Source organism: Callithrix jacchus, chromosome 3, assembly GCF_049354715.1.
Source record: "Callithrix jacchus isolate 240 chromosome 3, calJac240_pri, whole genome shotgun sequence".
NCBI classification, from domain to species: domain Eukaryota; kingdom Metazoa; phylum Chordata; class Mammalia; order Primates; family Cebidae; genus Callithrix; species Callithrix jacchus.
Window position 1 is genome coordinate 139,818,440 of NC_133504.1, and position 21,445 is coordinate 139,839,884.

Genomic DNA, 21,445 nt, shown 5'->3' on the forward strand with positions numbered 1-21,445 from the left:
ATTTTTAAAGGGTGCCCTTTGCTTCAGACAAATTCAAAACAACGGAATTTATCTTACGGTTCTGCACGCTACTACAATACAGGAGGCGGGGATTAGATCTAACGGAACGAGAAAGGGCAGAGAGCAGCAGTGAACCTAATCAGCAACATTAATGCTATGTTCCCTGCACCCTCTGCCCCTCCCTAGCCTAGTTTCGTTCCCGGCGTGGAAAGTATGGTAACAAGGCTGGGGACCACGCGGCCGGCGCGTGGGAAGGCCCCAAATCCTCCATCCGACCACTTCCCCACGCTTCCCTGCTTAAATGGACCGCCATGGCGTGTGTTTTGAGTGTTCACCTACCCTCATCCGCGTCGTACATACTGCCAAAAGATTCCCGAGTTCCTAACTCTAGAAACCGAAAAGACAAAAGAGCGCACAGAAGCCACCAGCGTCTGGAGCTATAGACGAATTAACTTCCGTCTCCAGCGTTCCCAGAATACTATGCGTCTCACACGAAGGCCGCCCACAAGGACGCCAAAGTTAGGATCTGCGCCTGCGCAAAGTGTAGGGCGCGCTGGGGCGGGCATTAGAGTTGCCTACGCGCAAATTGTGTGCCGCCGCTGTTGGTGGCTGATTGAAAAGACAGCTCTCGCAATCTGCGGTCGGATCCGTCCCGTGAATGTTTTATTTCTGCTTGTTTTTTAATGTTGTTGCACAAATAACGACAGCTGAAAACAAAACCAAGTATAGTTATTAATAAAAAGTGTTCGTTCTGTGAATCCGCGACATTGGGATGTTAAATTTATTTGCCTTTTTAAGGACCAAAACAACACGAAGCTATGTTTTATTTTTATTTATTTAATTTTTGAAACGGAGTCTCGTTCTGTTGCCCAGACTGGAGTGCAGTGGAGTGATCTTCGCTCACTGCAACTTCTGCCTCCCAGGTTCAAGCGATTCTCCTGTCTCTGCCTCCCAGGTAGCTGGGATTACAGGCGCGCGCCACCATGCCCAGCTAATTTTTGTATTTTTAGTAGAGACGGGGCTTTCACCATGTTGGCCGGGCTGGTCTCGAACTGCTGACCTGAGGTGATCCACCCGCCTCGGCCTCTCCAAGTGCTGACAGACGTGAGCCACGCGCCCGGCCGGAAGCTCGTTTTTAAATGTGATTTATTAAGGGCTGCTTGTGATAGCAGTGAGGCGTTAAAGATGGTGGAAAGTGAAAAACCGGCCGGGCGCGGTGGCTCACGCCTATAATCCCTGCACTTTGGGAGGCCGAGGCGGGTGGATCACGAGGTCAAGAGATCGAGACCATCCTGGTCAACAAGGTGAAACCCTGTCTCTACTAAAAATACAAAAATTAGCTGGGCATGGTGGTGCGCACCTGTAGTCCCAGCTACTCGGGAGGCTGAGGCAATAGAATTGCTTGAACCCAGACGGCAGACGTTGCGGTGAGCCGAGATCGTGCCATTGCACTCCAGTCTGGGTAACAACAGCGAAACTCCGTCTCAAAAAAAAAAGAAAGTGAAAAACCCAAAGCACACGCAGATCTCTTCCGCCCACCTAGCTTAACCCTCCGGTGCCTTTGCGGCAGCTTTAACTAGGTTCTCAGTCTCAGCGCTTTAATCGCGAGAACACACGGGATTAGACAGGAGAAGAACCAAGACACCTCCCAAGTACCCACGCGCTTTAGTCTCGGGTCTCGCGCGCCTCGGGGCCTAGTGAGCGCGCGAGCTTGTGGCTCCGCCCCTTCGCCTGGAGCTACTTCCTCATGCTGCCTGCGCGCCTAACGTTCAGGCTCTTGAGCCCTTTCCTGCGTGGATCCGTTCCCACGGCCGCGCTCCATGGCCTCCCGGAGCCGTTCCTGGGGAGGAGGTGCCCTGCCGCCTCCTCCTTCCGGAGCTCATCGAGCCTGGGACGCGAGATTCCTCATGACCCGGTGAACACGAAGGACTTCGAAGAAAGTGCTGACATGCAGGAGCATTTTCTCTTCCCAGAGTACCTCCTCGAGCCGGAGCCGGAACCTACCCCCAAAGAGCAGCTGCGGGAGCTCCAGCAGCAGCAGGAGGAGGAGGAACAACAGAGGCAGCAGCGGCAAGAGGAGCGGCGACAGCAAAACCTACGGGCCAGGTACCGGGAGCCCCGGGTCCTGGGGCACCCGGACCCGGCAGTGCAGCCCAGCGGCGTGAACTGCTCGGGCTGCGGGGCAGAGCTGCACTGCCAGGACCCCGGCATGCCCGGCTACCTGCCTCACGAGAAGTTTCTCCGCGCGGCGGAGGCAGGCGGCGGGCTGACGCGGACCGTGTGTCAGCGCTGCTGGCTGCTAGTGCACCACCGGCGCGCTCTGCACCTGCAGGTGAGCCGTGGCCAGTACCTGGAGCTGGTGAGCGCGGCTCTGCGGCGGCCGGGGCCCTCCCTAGTGCTCTACATGGTGGACCTGCTCGACCTGCCCGACGCCCTGCTGCCGGACTTGCCCGCGCTGGTGGGATCCAAGCAGCTGATCGTGCTGGGAAACAAAGTGGACCTCCTGCCCCAGGATACTACTGGCTACAGGAACAGGCTGCGGGAGCGACTCTGGGACGACTGTGCCCGCGCTGGACTGCTGCTGGCCCCTGGCCACCGAGGGCCACAGGACCGGGAGAATTCGAATCCGTCAGACTGGTCCCGCACTGTGGTCAGGGACGTGCGGCTGATCAGCGCCAAGACCGGCTATGGAGTGGAAGAGTTGATCTCTGCCCTTCAGAGCTCCTGGCGATACCGTGGGGACGTCTACTTGGTGGGCGCCACCAACGCTGGCAAATCCACTCTCTTTAACACACTCCTGGAGTCCGATTACTGCACCGCCAAGGGCGCCGAGGCCATCGACAGGGCCACCATCTCCCCTTGGCCAGGTGAGTCTTAGGAGGCTCGCCCTCTTCGTTTTCTGACAAGGTGGACGTCTGGTCCTGGCGGAGGCACCGAGTACATCCTCCCTTAATGTCCACTACGCTGCCTGAACCCTTCCCTTTACAAATTCCCTCCCCACTCTGGTCACACCTCTCTTCTGTGTCAGCTTATTGCTAGGAAAAATTGAGGATGTGTTGTAGTAATTTTCTAACGGAAGTGATTATGGAGCACTTCTCTGTTCCCAGTCACTAGGCGCTGGAGATACACCAGGGAACAAAGCAAGGAAATGGAAAGTTCCTGTTCGGGAGATTTGCTTTGTAACTACTTTGTATGTTGTTCTAGAAAGTGTGTGTTCTTTTTACTTTCTGAACCTCTCTCCACCCCTCAATCTTACTGTTCACATGTTGGGTTTATTCTTATGAAACCAGTGTACTATACACATACAACATGTGAGTAATTCGTTAATGACATTTGTGATTTTGGTTTTTGAGACGGAGTCTCTGTCGCCCAGGCTGGAGTGCAGTGGCGTGATCTCAGCTCACTGCAACCTCCACCTCCTGGGTTCAAGTGATTCTCCTGCCTCAGCCTCCCAAGTAGCTAGGATTACAGGCATGCACCACCACACCCGGCTAATTTTTGTATTTTTAGTAGAGACAGGGTTTCACCATGTTGGTCAGGCCGGTCTTAAACTCCCAACCTCGTGATTACCCCCCCACCTCGGCCTCCCAAAGTGTTGGAATTACAGGTGTGAGCCACCACACCCAGCCTAATTTTCGTATTTTTAGTAGAAATGGGGTTTCGCCACATTGCCCAGGCTGATCTAGAACTCCTGACCTCAGGTGATCTGCCTGCCTTGGCCTCCCAAAGTGCTGGAATTACAGGCAGGCACCACCATGCCCAGCTAATTTTTGTATCTTTAGTAGAGACCGGGTTTCACCATGTTGGCTAGGTGGGTGTCCAACTCCTAACCTCAAGTGATTTGCCCACCTTGTCCTCCCAAAGTACTAGGATTACGGGTGTGAGCCATGACATCCAGCCCATTAGTGCAATTTGATGTGTGGCTTCCCCAGGCTCAGTGTCTCAGATCTGTAATTCTAGTACCTTGGGAGGCCAAGGCAGGCAGATTGCTTGAGCTCAGGAGTTCAAGACCAGCCTGGGCAACGTGGTAAAACCCTGTCTCTACTAAAAATGCAAAAATTAGCCAGGCTTCGTGACGCATGCCTGTAGTTCCAGCTACTCAGGAAGCTGAGATAGGAGAATCACCTAAGCCCAGAAAGTCAAGGCGGCAGTAAGCCCTAATTGGGCCACCTCACTCCAGTCCTGCCTTGACAACAGAGTGAGACCCCAGAAAACGGAAGTATCAGCCTTGTGACTTTAAGAAACTTCTGTGGCCAGGTGCAGTGACTCACACCTGTAATCCCAGCACTTTGGGAGGCCGAGGTGGTCAGATCACCTGAGGTCAGGAGTTCAAGACCAGCTTAGCCAACATGGCGAAATCCTTGTCTCTACTAAAAATACAAAAATTTACCAGGTGTGATAGTTGGTGCCTGTAATCCCAGCTACTCAGGAGGCTGAGACTGGAGAATCACTTGAACCTGGGAGGCTGAGCCGAGATCGCACCATTGCACTCCAGCCTGGGAAACAACAAGACTGTCTCAAAAACAAGAAAGAAAGAAAGAAAGAGAAAATTCTGTAATCTGTAATTGGAAAACGAGTCCTTCTATGGTTTAAATTTTTTGTTTTTGTTTTTGTTTTTTGAGACCGAGTCTCACTCTTGTCGCCCAGGCTGGAGTGCAGTGGCGTGATCTCTGCTCATGGCAACTCCCACCTCGCAGGTTCAAGCCATTCTCCCCAAGTAGCTGGGACTACAAGGGCACACCACCACACCTGGCTAGTTTTTTGTATTTTTAGTAGAGACAGGGTTTCACCATGCTAGCGAGGATGGTCTTGAACTCCTGACCTCAATTAATTCACCTGCCTGGGCCTCCCAGAGTGCCGGGATTACAGGGTGGGCCACCATGCCAGACCAGGTTTAAATTTAAGGTGACAAAAGTGACTGCCCCATTTGTTCCCTTGAAACCAGAGTTTCGTTCTTTTCTGTCTTGCACTTTGAATTTTACACAGAATTACTTTTATACTGGATGTTAATGTGATGAAAATGGAAAGAAATCAGGCCTGCGGATTTTGGATTCAAATTCTGGTTTACCTTGTGAGCCAGTCTCTTAACCTATTTCTTCATTTGTAAAGTGGTAGTAATTTTATATTTTATTACAGTAACTAACACAGTGTAGAGCCTGAAAAATGTTCATTTTCTAACCCTCATTCCCTTTTCTAAAGATGTATTTATTCTGTGTATTTCAGGTACTACATTAAACCTTCTGAAGTTTCCTATTTGCAACCCAACTCCTTACAGAATGTTTAAAAGGCAACAAAGACTTAAAAATGATTCAACTCAAGCTGAAGACGATCTTAGTGAGCAAGAACAAAATCAGCTTAATTTCCTGAAAAAGCATGGTTATGTTGTAGGTAAGCATCCTCTGTGGGAAAACCCTTGTAGGTACTATGCTAAAATTCTTTGTTAAGCAACCTGAAATACAGCTGTCTGAGGTTAGCCAGTTTTTGTGGGGAGAGACTGCCTGCCTTATTCTGCAACAAAGAAGCCCTTTAGTGGTAAGGGTACTGTTTGGAAACCCAGAGCAGTACAGGTAGTAAAGTTTTGACTCCATGCAGCAGCTTTAAATTAGGTTGTCTGTCTTTTCTTGGTACATCTTTTTAGCCTTTTTTTAAAACAGTTTGATTTCCACACACCCTCGCCCCCCCACCACTCCAAGTACACAGCCAGCCACACCCTTGATTATTTCAAGAGGCTGACTCCCACTGCATTTGGGAAAAAAAAGCAAAAGTGTCATTGTAGTCTCACTTTTATATACTATAATCCTAGTAACTTGTTTGGGGGAAACATAAAAATTCTGTCTGGAGTCAAAAGTATTAAAAGAGTGACTAATAACCTTAATATAACTTGTTCTAGGAAGAGTTGGAAGGACATTCTTGTATTCAGAAAAACAGAAGGATAAAGCTCCCTTGAAGTATAAAGTTCCGTTTGAGTTTGATGCTGATTCACTTGCCTTTGACATGGAAAATGAACCTGTAATGGGTGCACCCAAATCCACCAAACAAGTACAATTGACTGCACAAGATGTAAAAGATGCCCACTGGCTTTATGACACCCCTGGAATTACAAAAGAAAATTGTGTATGTATTTGGTTTCTTTTAGAAACATTTACTTTTTTTTGTTTTTTAGTGGGTTTATGTTGAATTGCCTGCTGCCCAGATACAGCCAATTTAGCAAGACTGGAATTGCAATAGAGAAAGAGTATAATGCATGTAGAGCCAGCTAAACTGGAAACTGGAGTTTTGTTACTACTTATATCAGCCTCTGAAACATTTACTTTCAATTGCACAAGTACTATGGTCTTAATTGGCAGAAAACAGGAAACAAAGTATACTTCCATTTTAGACTCAGTTCTGATTCATTCATAAAAGCTGTTTAGGGATGAATCTATATCCCATCAAGTTCTCTATTCCATTTGATAGACTTCATTGCTGTCAACCAACTTATTTTATCACTGTGATTGCTACCTTAGTTAGGGAAACATTTACAAAAGCCTACGTTTTGAGGCTGAAAAAAACATGAATATCACTGGAGTCCAGCTCCATAGTCCCTGTGTGTATTACCTCTATAATATATCCATCAAGGGGTCCTCCATCTTGAACTGAAAGGAGTGACTCACCATTAGCTGAAATTGTGTCACGTCACCTTCCAAGATAACCCATTTGGGTCTTCGACCTTCTCTTTGTATTGAGTGTATTGAGCTGAACAATCTCCCTACAACATGTACCCATTGTTCCCCAAAGCCATCTGGGACTAACATATTTCCCTTGACAGACTTTGAAATACTTTAAAGTGTAATGTCCTATCTCTTCTTCACCTACCCCTTCCTTTTCTTATCTTTCGTTAGTTTATCCAGCAAATATTGAGCATTTACTGTGCTGATAATCTGGGATTATTTGTCTTCATTCCCTACAGCACCGCTGCCTGAGAAACAGGCTATTCATTGGCCCAGGCCTCTTCAGAATGTTTTCTATGTTTGTTCTTAAAGTGTGACACTGAGAACTAAGTGCTCTCAGGTGAGCATGAGTTAGAATAGCATTAACTCCACCTGTCTTATCCCTGTGCCTCTCTTTAATCCAGTTGCTCATGGATAACTTTGGGTCTTATAGGTAACTTTGACTTTGTCGAATTAAATTCATTCTATATCTTATTCTATTAAATATTCATTAAATCTCATTACTTTTTATATTTGCAGTTTGAATCTTCATTCAGATCATTGATTGACTCAAATGTGCATCCAGGATACAGCCTCACAACAGATTCATTAATCACGTCCTTTGAATCTAGTTACTGACCAGTTTCTGAATATTCTAATTATCTTTGTATCTCCCTACAAAACCACATGGGTTTCTTAGGTACTTTTTTTGGCCTCATCAGGAACACTTACATTCTCAGAATGGTGTTCTATTTGGTGTCCCGTCACTGAATCGTAGACCTTTTAACTCTGTTGCCCTCCTAGAATAATTGCTCATGCCATCTTTTCCTCCTTAGTAGTCCATAAGTTCAGAACTGCTTTCTTTTTTTTTTTTTTTTTTTTTGAGATGGAGTTTCATTCTTGTTACCCAAACTGGAGTGCAATAGCACCATCTCGGCTCACTGCAACCTCAGCCTCCCAAGTAACTGGGATTACAGGCGTTCACCACCATGCCCAGCTAATTTTTTTGTATTTTTAGTAGAGATGGGGTTTCACCATGTTGACCAGGATGGTCTCGATCTCTTGACCTCGTGATCCACCTGCCTCATCTTCCCAAAGTGCTGGGATTATAGGCATGAGCCACTGCACCCGGCCAAGAACTGCTTTCTAATCACTTTAGTTTTCTATCACTGCTTTCTATCACTTCAGCTAATTTAAGTAATTCTTTCTTTTTTTTTTTTTGAGATGGAGTCTGACTCTGTCGCCCAGGCTGGAGTGCAGTGGCATGATCTAGGCTCACTGGAACCTCTGCCTACTGAATTCAAGCATTCTCCTGCCTCAGCCTCCCAAATACCTGGGATTAGAGGCATATGCCACCACACCTGGCTAATTTTTGTATTTTTAGTAGAGATAGGGTTTTGCCAGTTGGCCAGGCTGGTCTTGAACCCCTGACCTCAGGTGATCCACCTGCCTCAGGCTCCCAAAGTGCTAGGATTACAGATCATGAGCTGTTATGCCCAGCCTAATTTTCCCTTTCAGATGCTATTAGATCAGGGGTAGTAGTTACTTCAGTCATATACCCTCTGTGAAATAATTGTGTCAGAAAGGCAAGAATTTACAAAATACTCTAGACAGCAGAATGAGAACCCAAATTTTTAGATAAAAGTCTTGTCAGCACTAGTAGTTTGCTTCTCCTGTCAGTTTACAGGTACACTTATTTGACTTCTTGAACCAGAGTTGGCCGAACTGAACCAAGGATCTCTGTTGTGAAATGGAAGTATTAAGACTCAGGTTTGGCCAGGCACGGTGGCTCACGCCTATAATCCCAGCATTCTGGAAGGCCGAGGCGGGTGGATCACGAGGTCAAGAGATCGAGACCATCCTGGTCAACAAGGTGAAACCTTGTCTCTACTAAAAATACAAAAATTAGCTGGGCATGGTGGTACATGCCTGTAGTCCCAGCTACTCAGGAGGCTGAGGCAGGAGAATTGCTTGAACCCAGGAGGCGGAGGTTGCCATGAGCCGAGATTATGCCATTGCACTCCAGCTGGGTAACAACAGCGAAACTCCGTCTCAAAAAAAAAAAAAAGACTCAGGCTCAGCACAGTGCCTCACACCTGTAGTCCCAGCACTTTGGGAGGCCAAAGTGGGAAGATTGCTTGAGCCCAGGAGTTTGAGGTCAGCCTGGGCAACATAGCGAAACCATTATCTCTACTAAAAATGCAAAAAAATTAGCTGGACATGATGGTGCATGCCTGTAATCCCAGCTATTCAGGAGGCTGAGGCAGGAAAACCGCTTGAACCCAGGAGGTTGTGGTGAGCCGACATCATGCCACTGCAGCCCAGCCTGAGCAACAGAGTGAAACCCTGTCTCAACAAAAAAGAGAGCAAGAGAGACAAGGTTTCCCCTGTTGTGCACTACCACACCCAGCTAACTTTGTATTTTTAGTAGAGACAAGATTTCTCCATGTTGGCCAGGCTGGTCTCGAACTCCTGACCGCGGGCGAGCCACCCACCTCAGTCTCCCAAAGTGCTGGGATTACAGATGTGAGCCACCATGCCCAGCTTCTTGTTATTCTTTTTCATTGTTGTTGTTTGAGACAGTTTTGCTCTTGTTGCCCAGGCTGGAGTGCAATGGCGTGATCTCAGCTCACCACAACCTCCACCTCCTGGGTTCAAGCTATTCTGCCTCAGCCTCCTGAGTAGCTGCATTACAGGCATGCCCCACCATGCCCAGCTAATTTTTGTATTTTTAGTAGAGACAGGGCTTCTCCGTGTTGGTCACGCTGGTCTCAAACTCCAAACCTCAGGTGATCCACCGGCCTCAGCCTCCCAAAGTGTTAGGATTACAGGTGTGAGCCACCGCACCTGGCCTTGTCATTCTTAAGAAAGAAGTTTACAGGATTTTTGTCCAATTTTTACCTTCTTTTTTAACCAGATTTTGATTTCTTAAATCTCTTCAGAATCTTGTATTTCTGTCTTTCCTTTTCTGTTTTTCTCTAGTCTCTTTAGGAACTTTTCATCCGTAAAAGGGATTTATTATAAATCATAGGAATAAATTATAAATCCTCAATGTTATAAGCATAGGAGATTTATAACTTGCTCTCATTCTCTGCTAAATATTTGGGGAAAATAAGGAAATTAAAGACCAGAATTTAGAAAGAGGTTCTTCAGCCACTTTACTTGCACCTAGAATGGGGTAACCATTTGCATATAATGCATGTGTACTTACCACTAGGACATGAGGTCACATAACCCATTCCTTTAAACTGAAATTGCTACTCCCCACAAGCCTTGACAAGGAGAGCATATATTTCCTTTTCTTTTTTTTAATTTGAGACGGAGTCTTGCTTTGTCACCCAGGCTGGAGTGCAGTGGCACAATATTGGCTAACTGTAACCTCCCCACTCCTGTGTTCAAGCAATTCTCTGCCTCGGCTTCCCGAGTAGCTGGGATTACAGGCGAACACCACCACACCCAGCTAATTTTTTTTGTAATTTTAGTAGAGATGGGGTTTTACCATCTTGGCCAGGCTGATCTCGAACTCCTGACCTCAGGTGATCCACTTGCCTTGACCTCACAAAGTGCTAGGATTACTAGCGTGAGCCACAGCACCTGGCATGAAGAGCATATATTTTCTATCTTGGTATTGAATCAGCATGTTTTCAGGTTCACATTAATTTTGACATTTAGGGGATGCTGCTGACATAGGAAAGTCTCATACTCCTATAAAGTTATTTTGCCATTACTATAGATTAAGTTGTAAAACAAGGGTAGAGCCATCGGTAGATTAAGATCAATTTAGACAAGAAGAATCTATAAATTTGATGTGTAGCAAACTCTGACATACTTTGGTTTATTTTGAAGTCTGGCCTATATTTCATCACTTTTTATTTTACAGGTAAATCATATTTTCAATAAAAGTATTTTTCTAAAAAATCTGCTATTTGCTTCACAGATTTTAAATCTTCTAACAGACAAAGAAGTAAATATTGTTTTGCCAACACAGTCCATTGTTCCAAGAACCTTTGTGCTTAAACCAGGAATGGTTCTGTTTTTGGGTGCTATAGGCCGCATAGATTTCTTGCAGGCAAGTAAAGTCCGTACCATTAAAAAATGATTTTTTAAATATTGAGATTCACTTTATGGAAGCAGATACATGAACAAGACTGGCAAAATGTTGATAACTAAGCTATGATTGTAGAGAGTTTAATTTGTTTTTATGTTTAAAAATTTCTGTGATAAAAACTTGGGGATGGCTGGGGATCGTGGTCACACCAGTAATTGCAGCACTGTGGGAGGCTGAGGCAGGTGGATCACTTAAGGCCAGGAGTTCAAGATCAACCTGGTTAACATGGTGAAACCCTATCTCTACTAAAAATACAAAAATTAGCCAGGCTGTAATCCCAGCTACTTGAGAGGCTGAGGCAGGAAGATCATTTGAACCTGGGAGGTGGAAACTGTAGTGAGCACAAATCGCACCTCTGCACTCCAGCTTGGGTAACAGAGCAAGACTCCAGTTCCAAAAGGCGGGGGGGGCACAGTGGTTCAAGCCTGTAATCCCAGCACTTTAGGAGGCCGAGGCGGCTGGATCACAAGGTCAAGAGATCGAGACCATCCTGGTCAACATGGTGAAACCCCGTCTCTACTAAAAATACAAAAAATTAACTGGGCATGGTGGCGCGTGCCTGTAATCTCAGCTACTCGGGAGGCTGAGGCAGGAGAATTGCCTGAACCCAGGAGGTGGAGATTGTGGTGAGCCGAGATCGCACCATTGCACCAGCCTGGGTAACGAGAGCGAAACTACGTCCCAAAAAGAAAAAAAAAAGCGGGGAAAAGAAATGCCCTGTTCTTCCATGCCCCAACAAAAGTGCTAAGTCTTAAAAACCATGTTTTCAATTGAGTACCCCACACAGTTTGCCATTATCCCTATCATATGGTTTTATTTCACATGGGAATCAAAGTCAAACATTTAGGTACAGAGTTATATGCATTAAATTAATTCCACACTTTGTATCCCATGATATGTATGTTTTTATACATATACTATTTTCTTTGGCATTCATTTACATTAGCATCTAAGGATTTTGGAGTATCTATAAAATTGCTCTCCATTTTGCTAAAGTGAAGAGAAAAAAAATGAAACGTAGATATTTTCAACAACACAATACAACTTACAGGCTGTTACTATAGCACATTTCTTGGGTTTTGTGTTCATACTTTGTTAGAAATTTTGCCTTACATACTTAGAACCCTTATATATTTCATTTTGGGGGGTTGTTGGTTTTTTGTTTTAGGGGTTTTCTTTTTTTTTTTTTTTTTTTGGAGACAGGGTCTCACTTTTTTTGCCCATGCTGGAGTGCAGTGGTGTATTCACAGCTCACTGTAGCCTCAACCTCCTGGGCTCAAGTGATCCTCCCACCTCAGCCCTGCAAGTACCTGGGACTATAGACACGCATCACCACACCCAGCTAATTTTTGTATTTTTTATAGAGACAGGGTTTTGCCATGTTGCCCAGGCTGGTCTCAAACTCGAGCTCAAGGGATTCACCCAACTTGGCCTTCCAAAGGGATTAGAGGCATCAGCCACCACACCTTATATATTTCATTAGAAATAGAAATATATTTCTAATGAAATATATAAGGTGTGGTGGCTGATGCCTCTAATCGAAACCTTATGTATTTCATTAGAGCCCATAAAATGTTAGTATTTGAAACCCGACTTTACACAGAAACAATTGAAGCAGACAATATTTCCTTTTTATATTTAATAATAGACATGTTTTTCAAAAATAGTATTGAGTCTGTCAAAGAAGTCATAGTTTCACATTAATTGCTAAAATGCACTTCTTTAGTATTGTGTCTCTGTTCTTAGTATAATTTGATTTACAGCTACTGCCATACCAGTACTTATAAAGGGAGCCTGATTGGGTTTTTGTTTTTTTGTTTTTTTGATAATTTATTGTACCTTGTAATATGCAGGTTTTCCTAGTTTCTCACCAGGTAAAATAGCTTCCTTCTTTCTTAGGGAAATCAGTCAGCTTGGTTTACAGTCGTGGCTTCCAACTTCCTCCCTGTGCATATCACCTCCTTGGACAGGGCAGATGCTCTGTATGAGAAGCATGCGGGTCATACGTTACTCCAGGTAAGGCAGCACGCCCTATAATTCCATGGTTATGGTTAGTACACACTGGGATGGTCCCATAGCTCTGTTAAGAAAGCCTTTGTTGGCTAGAACTGTTATATAATAACTTGAGCTAACTTTCTCCTCACCTTATTCTCTTTGAGAATTCTGGCTATAAAGCAAAATTGCTCTTATAGACTGATCCTAGACTGGCCACACAGCTGTTTTTTCTCTAGACTACACTGTCCAACTTGGGAGCCATTAGCCACATGTGGCTATATAAATTTAAATATATTAGTTACAATTAAAATTTGCTGAAGTTAGGCCAGGCACGGAGGCTTACGCCTATAATCCCAGCACTTTCGGAGGCCAAGGCAGGTGGATCACAAGGTCAGGAGTTCAAGGCCAGCCTGGCCAAAATGGTGAAACCCTGTCTCTACTAAAAATACAGAAGTTAGCTGGGTGTGGTGGCAGACACCTGTAATCCCAGCTATTCAGGAGGCTGAGGCAGATACTTGCAACCCAGGAGGCAGAGGTTGCAGTGAGCCAAGATTGTGCCACTGCACTCCAACCTGGGTGACAGAGCAAGATTTCGTCTCAAAAAAAAAAAAATTTGCTCAAGTTAGCCAAGTATGGTGGCATGCACCTGTAGTCCCAGCTCCTCAGGAGGTTGAGGCAAGAGGATCACTTGAGCCCAGGAGTATAAAGCTGTGTTGAACCATGATTATGCCGCTGCACTGTAGCCTGGGTGACAGAGTGAAGCCCTGTCTCTTAAAAAGAATAAAAGTAAAATTTAAAATATGGTTGCTTAGTGGCACCAGACACATTTTGAGTGCCTAGTACTGATGTTGTTGCAGAAAGTTGTATTACAGGCTCATCACTAACACACACACATACACCCATACCCATACTTTGGACAGTTAAGCTACAGTTCCCTGAACTCATCATCCTTTTTCCAGTTTTTGTCTGTACCTATGGTGACCGAGAATACCTTTCCACTGAATAACTTTGACTCATTTCTCAAAATACTGCTCATATATTGCTTTGTTTTTATTGTTGCTGTAGTTCATGTGTGTGTGTGTGTGTATATATATATATATATATATATATATATATATATAGCTTCTTTACTAATGTTTTCCTTGACCAAACACATTCATTACTCCTTCCTTCACAGCCATAGTACTTATAGACGCCTCACAGTACATTTCTGACCTTGTATTTGCTTACATATTATTTGCCCCTTTGATCTCCTTGGGGGCAGGAACTGTACTGCAAAATCTTTGTGTCCTTAATGCTAAACACAGGAGAGATTTGCTAATGAATATGAATAAATTATCTAGTCACGGCCAGGCACAGTGGCTCACACCTATAATCCCAGCACTTGGGAAGGCCGAGGCAGGCAGATCACCTGAGGTCAGGAGTTCAAGACCAGCCTGGCTAACACAGTGAAACCCCATTTCTACTAAAAATACAAAAAATTAGCCTGGTGTCATGGCGCACACCTATAATCCCAGTTACTCGGGAGGCTGAGGCAGGAGAATCGCTTGAACCCAGGAGGTACAGGTTGCAGTGAGCCGAGATCGCACCATTGCACTCCGGCTTGGGCAACAAGAGCGAAACTTCATCTCAAAAAATATGTATATATAAATATATCCTCATTGTTAATGATGATCCTGGATGGGGAGTGGGGAGAAAACAATAAATATATCCAGATATTTCTAATTCATGGAAACATCTGTAAACGTAGAAGCTAAATCTTACCCATTTCACATGGACCCTTAACCCATTAAGACCAGGCATTAATCTTCATGGTCACACTTATAAGAACTAAGGTACTTGGAAGGACCGTGCTTTCATTGCCCAACATTAATCTATGTGAAGCCCTGTGGAGGACTCTAAAAACCGTATCAATGAAGCACAGTTCTGTTGAGGCTGCCGACAGGTACTTGCCCACTGTGGCCCAGGGCCCTGAGATTTGTAGGCTTCATCCCACCACAGAGTTCCCTTGCTTTTCATTTGACCCCAGAAGTGATTGCTAGTTCTTTTCAACAGTTGAATATTTGAAAGGATTTTATTCTTGATCCCTGTACAGAATTACCTTATCAGTGATTCACTTAATGTTAGGGTTCCAAGAAATTTAATTTTAACTTCTAAATACCTTTATTTCATTGGAAGGTTCCAATGGGTGGAAAAGAACGAATGGCAGGGTTTCCTCCTCTTATTGCTGAAGACATTACATTAAAAGGAGGACTGGGGGAATCTGAAGCAGTGGCTGACATCAAGTTTTCCTCTGCAGGTAATTTGATGCCAAGCACTTTTTAAAAACTGAATAAAGCAGCCTTACTGACTATTTTTTATAGAAAATTGCCTTAACTGATGAAAACTGATTAAGATATACCTACTAGTTTATTCATAAAATACAGCCTATTCTGAAAATAAATTTGTACTTTTCACAAACGTATTGTATGCTTTCATTAAAGTAAGGTGTGCCCACCTGTGCCCCCAGCTTCTCAGGAAGCTGAGGCAGGAGGATTGCTTGAATCCAGGAACTTGACCTCAGCCTGGATAACATAGCAAGACACAGTTTCTTAAAAAATAAGAATAAAATAATAAGAGAGTGACAGCCTTTTCTGGTGTTCCATTTTCAGCTTTGGTTTGGTATTTTTAATAAGATGATTGCTAACAGCCTTTTGTGTTGTGTCACATGCCTGCATAGGTTGGGTTGCAGTAACACCTAACGTTAAGGACAGACTGCATCTCCGAGCCTATACACCTGAAGGAACAATTTTAACCGTCCGGCCTCCTCTCTTGCCATATATCGTTAATGTCAAAGGAAAGCGCATCAAGAAAAGTGTGGCCTATAAAACCAAGAAGCCTCCTTCCCTTGTGTACAACCTGCAGAAGAAGAAAGGACAGAGAGCTGTATAAGACTGACCTTGTTCACTCCAGGTATTAACTATATTGAACATAACAATAGACATTGAAATTGTATTAAACATAAAGAAAACTTCCACTGTCATCCTTTTTTTCGAGACAGGGTCTTGCTCTGTTGCCCAGGCTGAAGTACAGTAGTGCGATCTCGGTTTACTGCAGCCCCCACCTCCTGGTTCAAGTGATTCTCATGCCTCAGCCTCCTGAGTAGCTGGGATTACAAGTATATGGCACTATGCCTGGCTAATTTTTGTATTTTTAATAGAGACAAGGTCTTGCCATGTTGGCCAGGCTGGTCTTGAATTCCTGGCCTCGAACTCCTGGCCTCAAGTGATCACCCACATCAGGCTCCCAAAGTCCTGAGATTACAGATGTGAGCCACCATGCCCCACGTTACTACTGTTTTTTATCTTGAGACCAGATATCATTTCTTTTTTTGAGATGGAGTCTCGCTGTCACTGGGGCTGGAGTATAATGGCATGATCTTGGCTCACTGCAACCTCCGCTTTCTGGGTTCAAGCAGTTCTTTGCCTCAGCCTCCCAAGTAGCTAGGATTACAGGTACCCACCACCATGCCTGGCCAATTTTTGTATTTTTGGTAGAGATGGGTTTCACCATCTCATCATTACAGATATGAGCTACCACACCCAGCTATTTTAAAAAATATAATAGAGATGGGGTCTCACTATGTTGCCCAGGCTGGTCTTGAACTCCTGACCTCATGATGTACCAGCCTTTGCCTCCCAAAGTGCTGGGATTACAGGCATGAGCCACCACGCCTAGCCCAGGATGTCATTTCTCTTTGGAGTTAGCAGTCAGTATGTGAAAAAATGGCAGGAAAATAATTTCTCCAAAATTCGTTGGCTTAAATAAGATAGAAGTGAGTAGGTGGCTCTGCTCCAAGGATCCAGCTGGTAGAACATTCCATGGCCATCTGTAGGTCTACGGTGTTTGCCCAAGTTGTCATTCTTTCCCAACAAGGATGAAAAGGGGGAAGGCAGGGAGAGCAAGCACCTTCTCCATTTAAAACAAGGGAGGAAAAACTGGATGTTGCACACATCAGTTTAAATAGTCCATAGGTCAAGTCATGTGGCCACACTCACCCATACGTAGGCTGGGAAATGTAGGAGGAAATGGGGACCATTTGGGGTTTTTATTAAGGAAAAATGGGAAGAATGGATACTAGAGAACAAGTAGAAATTTACTTTACAAAATTTGGCAATGCCTGAAAATCTTAAAAAAGGATTCAAGGCCAGATGTAGTGACTCACACCTATAATTCCAGCACTATTGGAGGCCAAGGCAGGAGGATTGCTTGAAGCCAGGAGTTCAAGACCAGCCTGGGCAACATAGTGAGACCCCCATCTCTTATTATATTTTTTTAAATAGCTGGGTGCGGTGTCTCACGCCTGTAATCCCAGCACTTTGGGAGACTGAGGCAGGCAGATCCCCTGAGGTCGGTAGTTTCGAGATCAGCCTGACCAACATGGAGAAACCCCATCTTTACCAAAAATACAAAATTAGCCAGGTGTGGTGGCACATACCTGTAATCCTAGCTACTCAGGAGACTGAGGCAAGAGAATGGCTTGAACTTGGGAGGCGGAGGTGTCAGTGAGCTGAGATCATGCCATCGTACTCCAGCCAGGGCGACAAGACCAAAATTCCATCTCAAATATAAATAAGAATAAGAATAGTAAAATGAATTATAGGCCAGGTGCAGTGGCTCACACCTGTAATCCCAGGACTCTGGGAGGCCAAGGCAGGTGAAATCACCTGAGGTCAGGAGTTCAAGACCAACCTGAACAACATGGTGAAACCCTGTCTCTGCTAAAACTACAAAAATTAGCTGGTCATGGTGGTGGATGCCTATAATCCCAGCTACCCAGGAAACTGAGGCAGGAGAATTGCATGAACCAGGGAAGTGGAGGTTGCAGTGAGCTGAGATAAAACCACCACACTCCAACCTGGGCGGCAGAACTCCATCTCAAAAAATAAATAGTCTGGGCACAGTGGCTCATACCTATAATCCCAGCACTTTGGGAGGCTGAGGCAGGTGGATCACCTGAGGTCAGGAATTTGAGACCAGCCTGGCCAGCATAGTGAAACCCCATCTCTACTAAATATACAAAAATTAGCTGGGCGTGGTGGCAGGCACCTGTGTAATCCCAGCTACTTGGGAAGCTGAGGCAGGAGAATCATTTGAGCCCAGGAGGCGGAGGTTCCAGTGAGCAGAGTCTTCCCCATTGCACTCCAGCATGGGCAACAAGAGCGAAATTCCATCTCAAAATAAAGATTTTTAAAAAGCTGTATCTTTCTAGCAAGTGAGGTCTATTCTGCAACTGAGAGAGCACTTTAACCATTGCATGTACATTTTGTCTTTATATGACTGAATAACATTACATCGATCAGAAGTCTTTACTGGCCAGGCGCGATGGCTCATGCCTGTAATCCCAACGCTTCGGGATGCCAAGGAAGGAGGATCGCTTGAGCTCAGGAGTTCAAGACCAGACTGGGTAACACAGCAAGACCTATCTACTAAAAACCAAAAATATTAGCCAGGAATGGTGCTACACACCTGTAGTCTCAGCTACTGGGGGGGCTGAGTCTGGAGGATCACTTGAGCCCAGGAGATAGAGGCTGCAGTGAGCTGTGATTACACTACTGCACTCCAGCCTGGGCAACAGAGCGAGACCCTGTCTAAAAAAAGGAAAAAAGAAAGTCTACACCTTTTGTTATTCCTAGCTGAGTCAGTAGTACTACAGCTGTGTGTCATGAAGAACTTGCAAGTCAAGTCCCAGATCCTAATGTTGAAATAAATGCTGCTGAGATAAGCTAGGCTGAAATGCAGTTTAGAGCCATGAAATTCCTAAGAGAGAGGGCCCATGTTCTCTCCTAGCATTTGGGAGCCCCCCTGTATTCCACACTCTCCTGCCTTCTCCCACTCCTTACCCCTCTTCTAAATCCTCTTAGACTAAATATAATGGAGAATTTTTTTAAGATGCAACTTGTAATGTTGTAGACCTTTTATAGTGTTTCAAAGTGAGTACTATTGGTAACTTGGGGAAAGTGGTTCTTTATGTATAAAACTGCATTTGAGCCAGGCACGGTGGCTCATGCCTGTAATCCCAGCACTTTGGGAGGCCAAGGCAGGCGGATCACCTGAGGTCAGGAGTTCGAGACCACCCTGGCCAACATGGTAAAACCCATCTTTATTAAAAATATAAAAATCAGCCAGGCATGGTGGTGGTTGCCTGTAATCCCAGCTACTCTGGAGACTGGGGCAGGAGAATCGCTTGAACCTGGGAGGCAGCAGTTGCAGTGTGCCGAGATAGCACCACTGCACTGCAACCTGGGCAACAGAGCAAGCCTCCATCCAAAAAAAAAAAAAAAAACCTGCATTTCAGTATTTCTGTTATCTCTCATCCCAGACACTAAATGTAGTAGGAATTCCCTCTGCCGTCAGTCCTGGTGACAACTGGAAAGTGCCCCAACATTTCCGTATTACCTCTAGAGGGCGGCAGCTTCCCAAGTGGAGAAAATTGGCAGTTGATTTCTAGTTTTTTATTTTGGAGGGAATGAAATACCATTAATTTTATAAGTTAAAATTGTGGTCATTATATTTCTACCTATGGTTGAACACAGGAGTATTTCAATACAAAAATTAGCCAGGCATGGTGGCAGGCACCTATAGTCCCAGCTACTCAGGAGACTGAGGCAGGAGGATCACTTGAACCCTGGAGGCGGAGGTTGCAGTAAGCCAAAATCATGCCATTGCACTCCAGCCTGGGCAACAGAGTGAGACTCCATCTCAAAAAAAAAAAAAAGAAAAGAAGGGCCGGGTGCAGTGGCTCAAGCCTGTAATCCCAGCACTTTGGGAGGCCGAGGCTGGTGGATCACGAGGTCAAAAGATCGAGACCATCCTGGTCAACATGGTGAAACCCCGTCTCTACTAAAAATACAAAAAACTAGCTGGGCATGGTGGCGCATGCCTGTAATCCCAGCTACTCAGGAGTCTGAGGCAGGAGAATTGCCTGAACCCAGGAGGCGGAGGTTGCTGTGAGCCGAGATTGCGCCATTGCACTCCAGCCTGGGTAACAAGAGCGAAATTTCATCTCAAAAACAAAGGAAAAGAAAAGAAAATGTATTTCAAGCCAGGCTCAGTGGCTCATGCCTATAATCCCAGCACTTTGGGAGGCTGAGGCGGGTGGATCGCCTGAGGTCAGGAGTTCGAGACCAGCCTGGCCAACATTGTGAAACCCCATCTCTACCAAAAATACAAAAAATTGGCTGGATGTGGTGGTGTGCGCCTGTAATTTCAACTACTAGGGAGATTGAGGCAGGAGAATCACTTATACCTGGGAAGTGGAGATTGCAGTGAGCCAAGAGTGTGCCATTGCACTCCAGCCTGGACAACAAGAGCAAAACTCCATCTCAAAAAAGAAAAAATTTCAGAAAACAGGGCTCACACCTGTAATCCCAACACTTTGGGAGGCCAAGGCAGGAGGATCCCTTGAAGACCAGCCCTGACAACATAGTTAAGACCTGTGTCTACAAAAATGTTTTTTAATTTTAGCTGGGTATGATGGCACACACCTGTAGTCTCAGCTATTCAGGAGGCTGAGGTGAGAAGATCCCTTGAGCCTGGGAGGTTAAGGCTGCAGTAAGCCATGATTCCAACACTGCACTCCAGCCTGGGCAACAGAGCAAGACTCCATCTCCAAAAAAAAAAAAAAAAGGCAGGAAAGAAAGCCAGCAAAGGGTGAGAAAGATGCTCTATGCCTAGAATTGGTTGAGGACTTCTACTGGGATCTGGTATTAATTTGTTCCATAGTATACCTCTAATCTAATGCAGCTTAGGATCGCTACTAGGATCAAGTGCTTCCTTGTAGATTTTGCTTTAAGAAAGTTCCATTACTATATTGGTCTCTGAGATGTAGTCACTTTACACACACAGTTGTGCATTGCTCAGCAACAGGGATGTATTCTAAGAAATGCATCGTTAGGCAATTTCATCTTTGTGCAAACATAAAGTGTACTTACACAAACCTAGATGGTATAGCCTACTCCACACCTAGGCTGTATGGTATAGCCTATGGCTCCTAGGCTATAAACCTGTACAACATGTTGCTGTACTGAATCCTATAGGCAATTGTAACACAAATCATTAGGGGATAGGTATTTTCCAACTCCATTATAATTTTACCAGACTATGGTTGTATATGTGGCCCCTTGCTGACCAAGAAGTCATTATGTGGTACATGACTGTACTTCTTTATCCATTAATCTGAATATAGGGACATCTCTTGAATTAGTAGTCACTTACACTGTGACAGGCTGCAGGAATTAGTGGGCTCTTCTGGCCAGGAACAGAGGAGATGATGGCAAAGTACCAGGACAGCCTCCTCACTTCCACAAATCAGAGGTGGTTAGGGGTGGCTAGAAAACAATGAAGCAGTGGCCGGGCGCAGTTGCTTACTGCACTTTGGGAGGCTGAGGGGGTTAGATCACAAAGTCAGGAGATCGAGACCATCCTGGCTAACACTGTGAAACCCCATCTCTACTAAAAATACAAAAAATTAGCCAGGTGTGGTGGTGCGTGCCTGTAGTCCCAACTACTTGGGAGGCTGAGGCATGAGAATCACTTGAACCTGGGAGGTAGAGGCTTCAATGAGCAGAGATCACACCACTGCACTCCAGCCTGGGCCACAGAGCAAGACTCC

The 21,445-nt window shown here is 45.1% G+C and overlaps 2 protein-coding genes across 7 annotated transcripts in view; one reads left to right on the top strand and one right to left on the bottom strand.

The window, feature by feature from the left end:
• POLR2B (RNA polymerase II subunit B) overlaps positions 1–457 on the bottom strand; it is a 63,462-nt gene extending 63,005 nt beyond the window's left edge. For both annotated transcript variants that reach the window (XM_008993265.5, XM_002745805.7), the window contains exon 1: positions 340–457. Coding sequence is in view for 1 of the 2 variants with exons in the window: in XM_002745805.7 (XP_002745851.1) it covers positions 340–358 (19 nt within the window). In the remaining variant the exon portion in view is untranslated. The remainder of the gene's footprint in view (positions 1–339) is intronic.
• Positions 458–1,721: 1,264 nt separating this feature from the next.
• Positions 1,722–18,952, top strand: NOA1 (nitric oxide associated 1). Of its 5 annotated transcripts, XM_054253338.2 has the most exons (8): positions 1,722–2,867; positions 5,224–5,388; positions 5,891–6,114; positions 10,627–10,758; positions 12,697–12,813; positions 14,971–15,091; positions 15,512–15,744; positions 18,135–18,952. In XM_054253338.2, exons 1-7 carry the CDS (start codon positions 1,748–1,750, stop codon positions 15,721–15,723), a joined length of 2,091 nt encoding a protein of 696 aa, XP_054109313.1. In that variant the 5' UTR covers positions 1,722–1,747; the 3' UTR covers positions 15,724–15,744; positions 18,135–18,952. The 5 variants fall into 5 exon arrangements, with proteins under 5 accessions (XP_054109313.1, XP_078223310.1, XP_002745854.3 ...); XM_078367184.1 differs by lacking the exon at positions 10,627–10,758; XM_002745808.7 differs by lacking the exon at positions 18,135–18,952 and having other exon boundaries at positions 15,512–15,806.
• Positions 18,953–21,445: the final 2,493 nt, after the last annotated feature.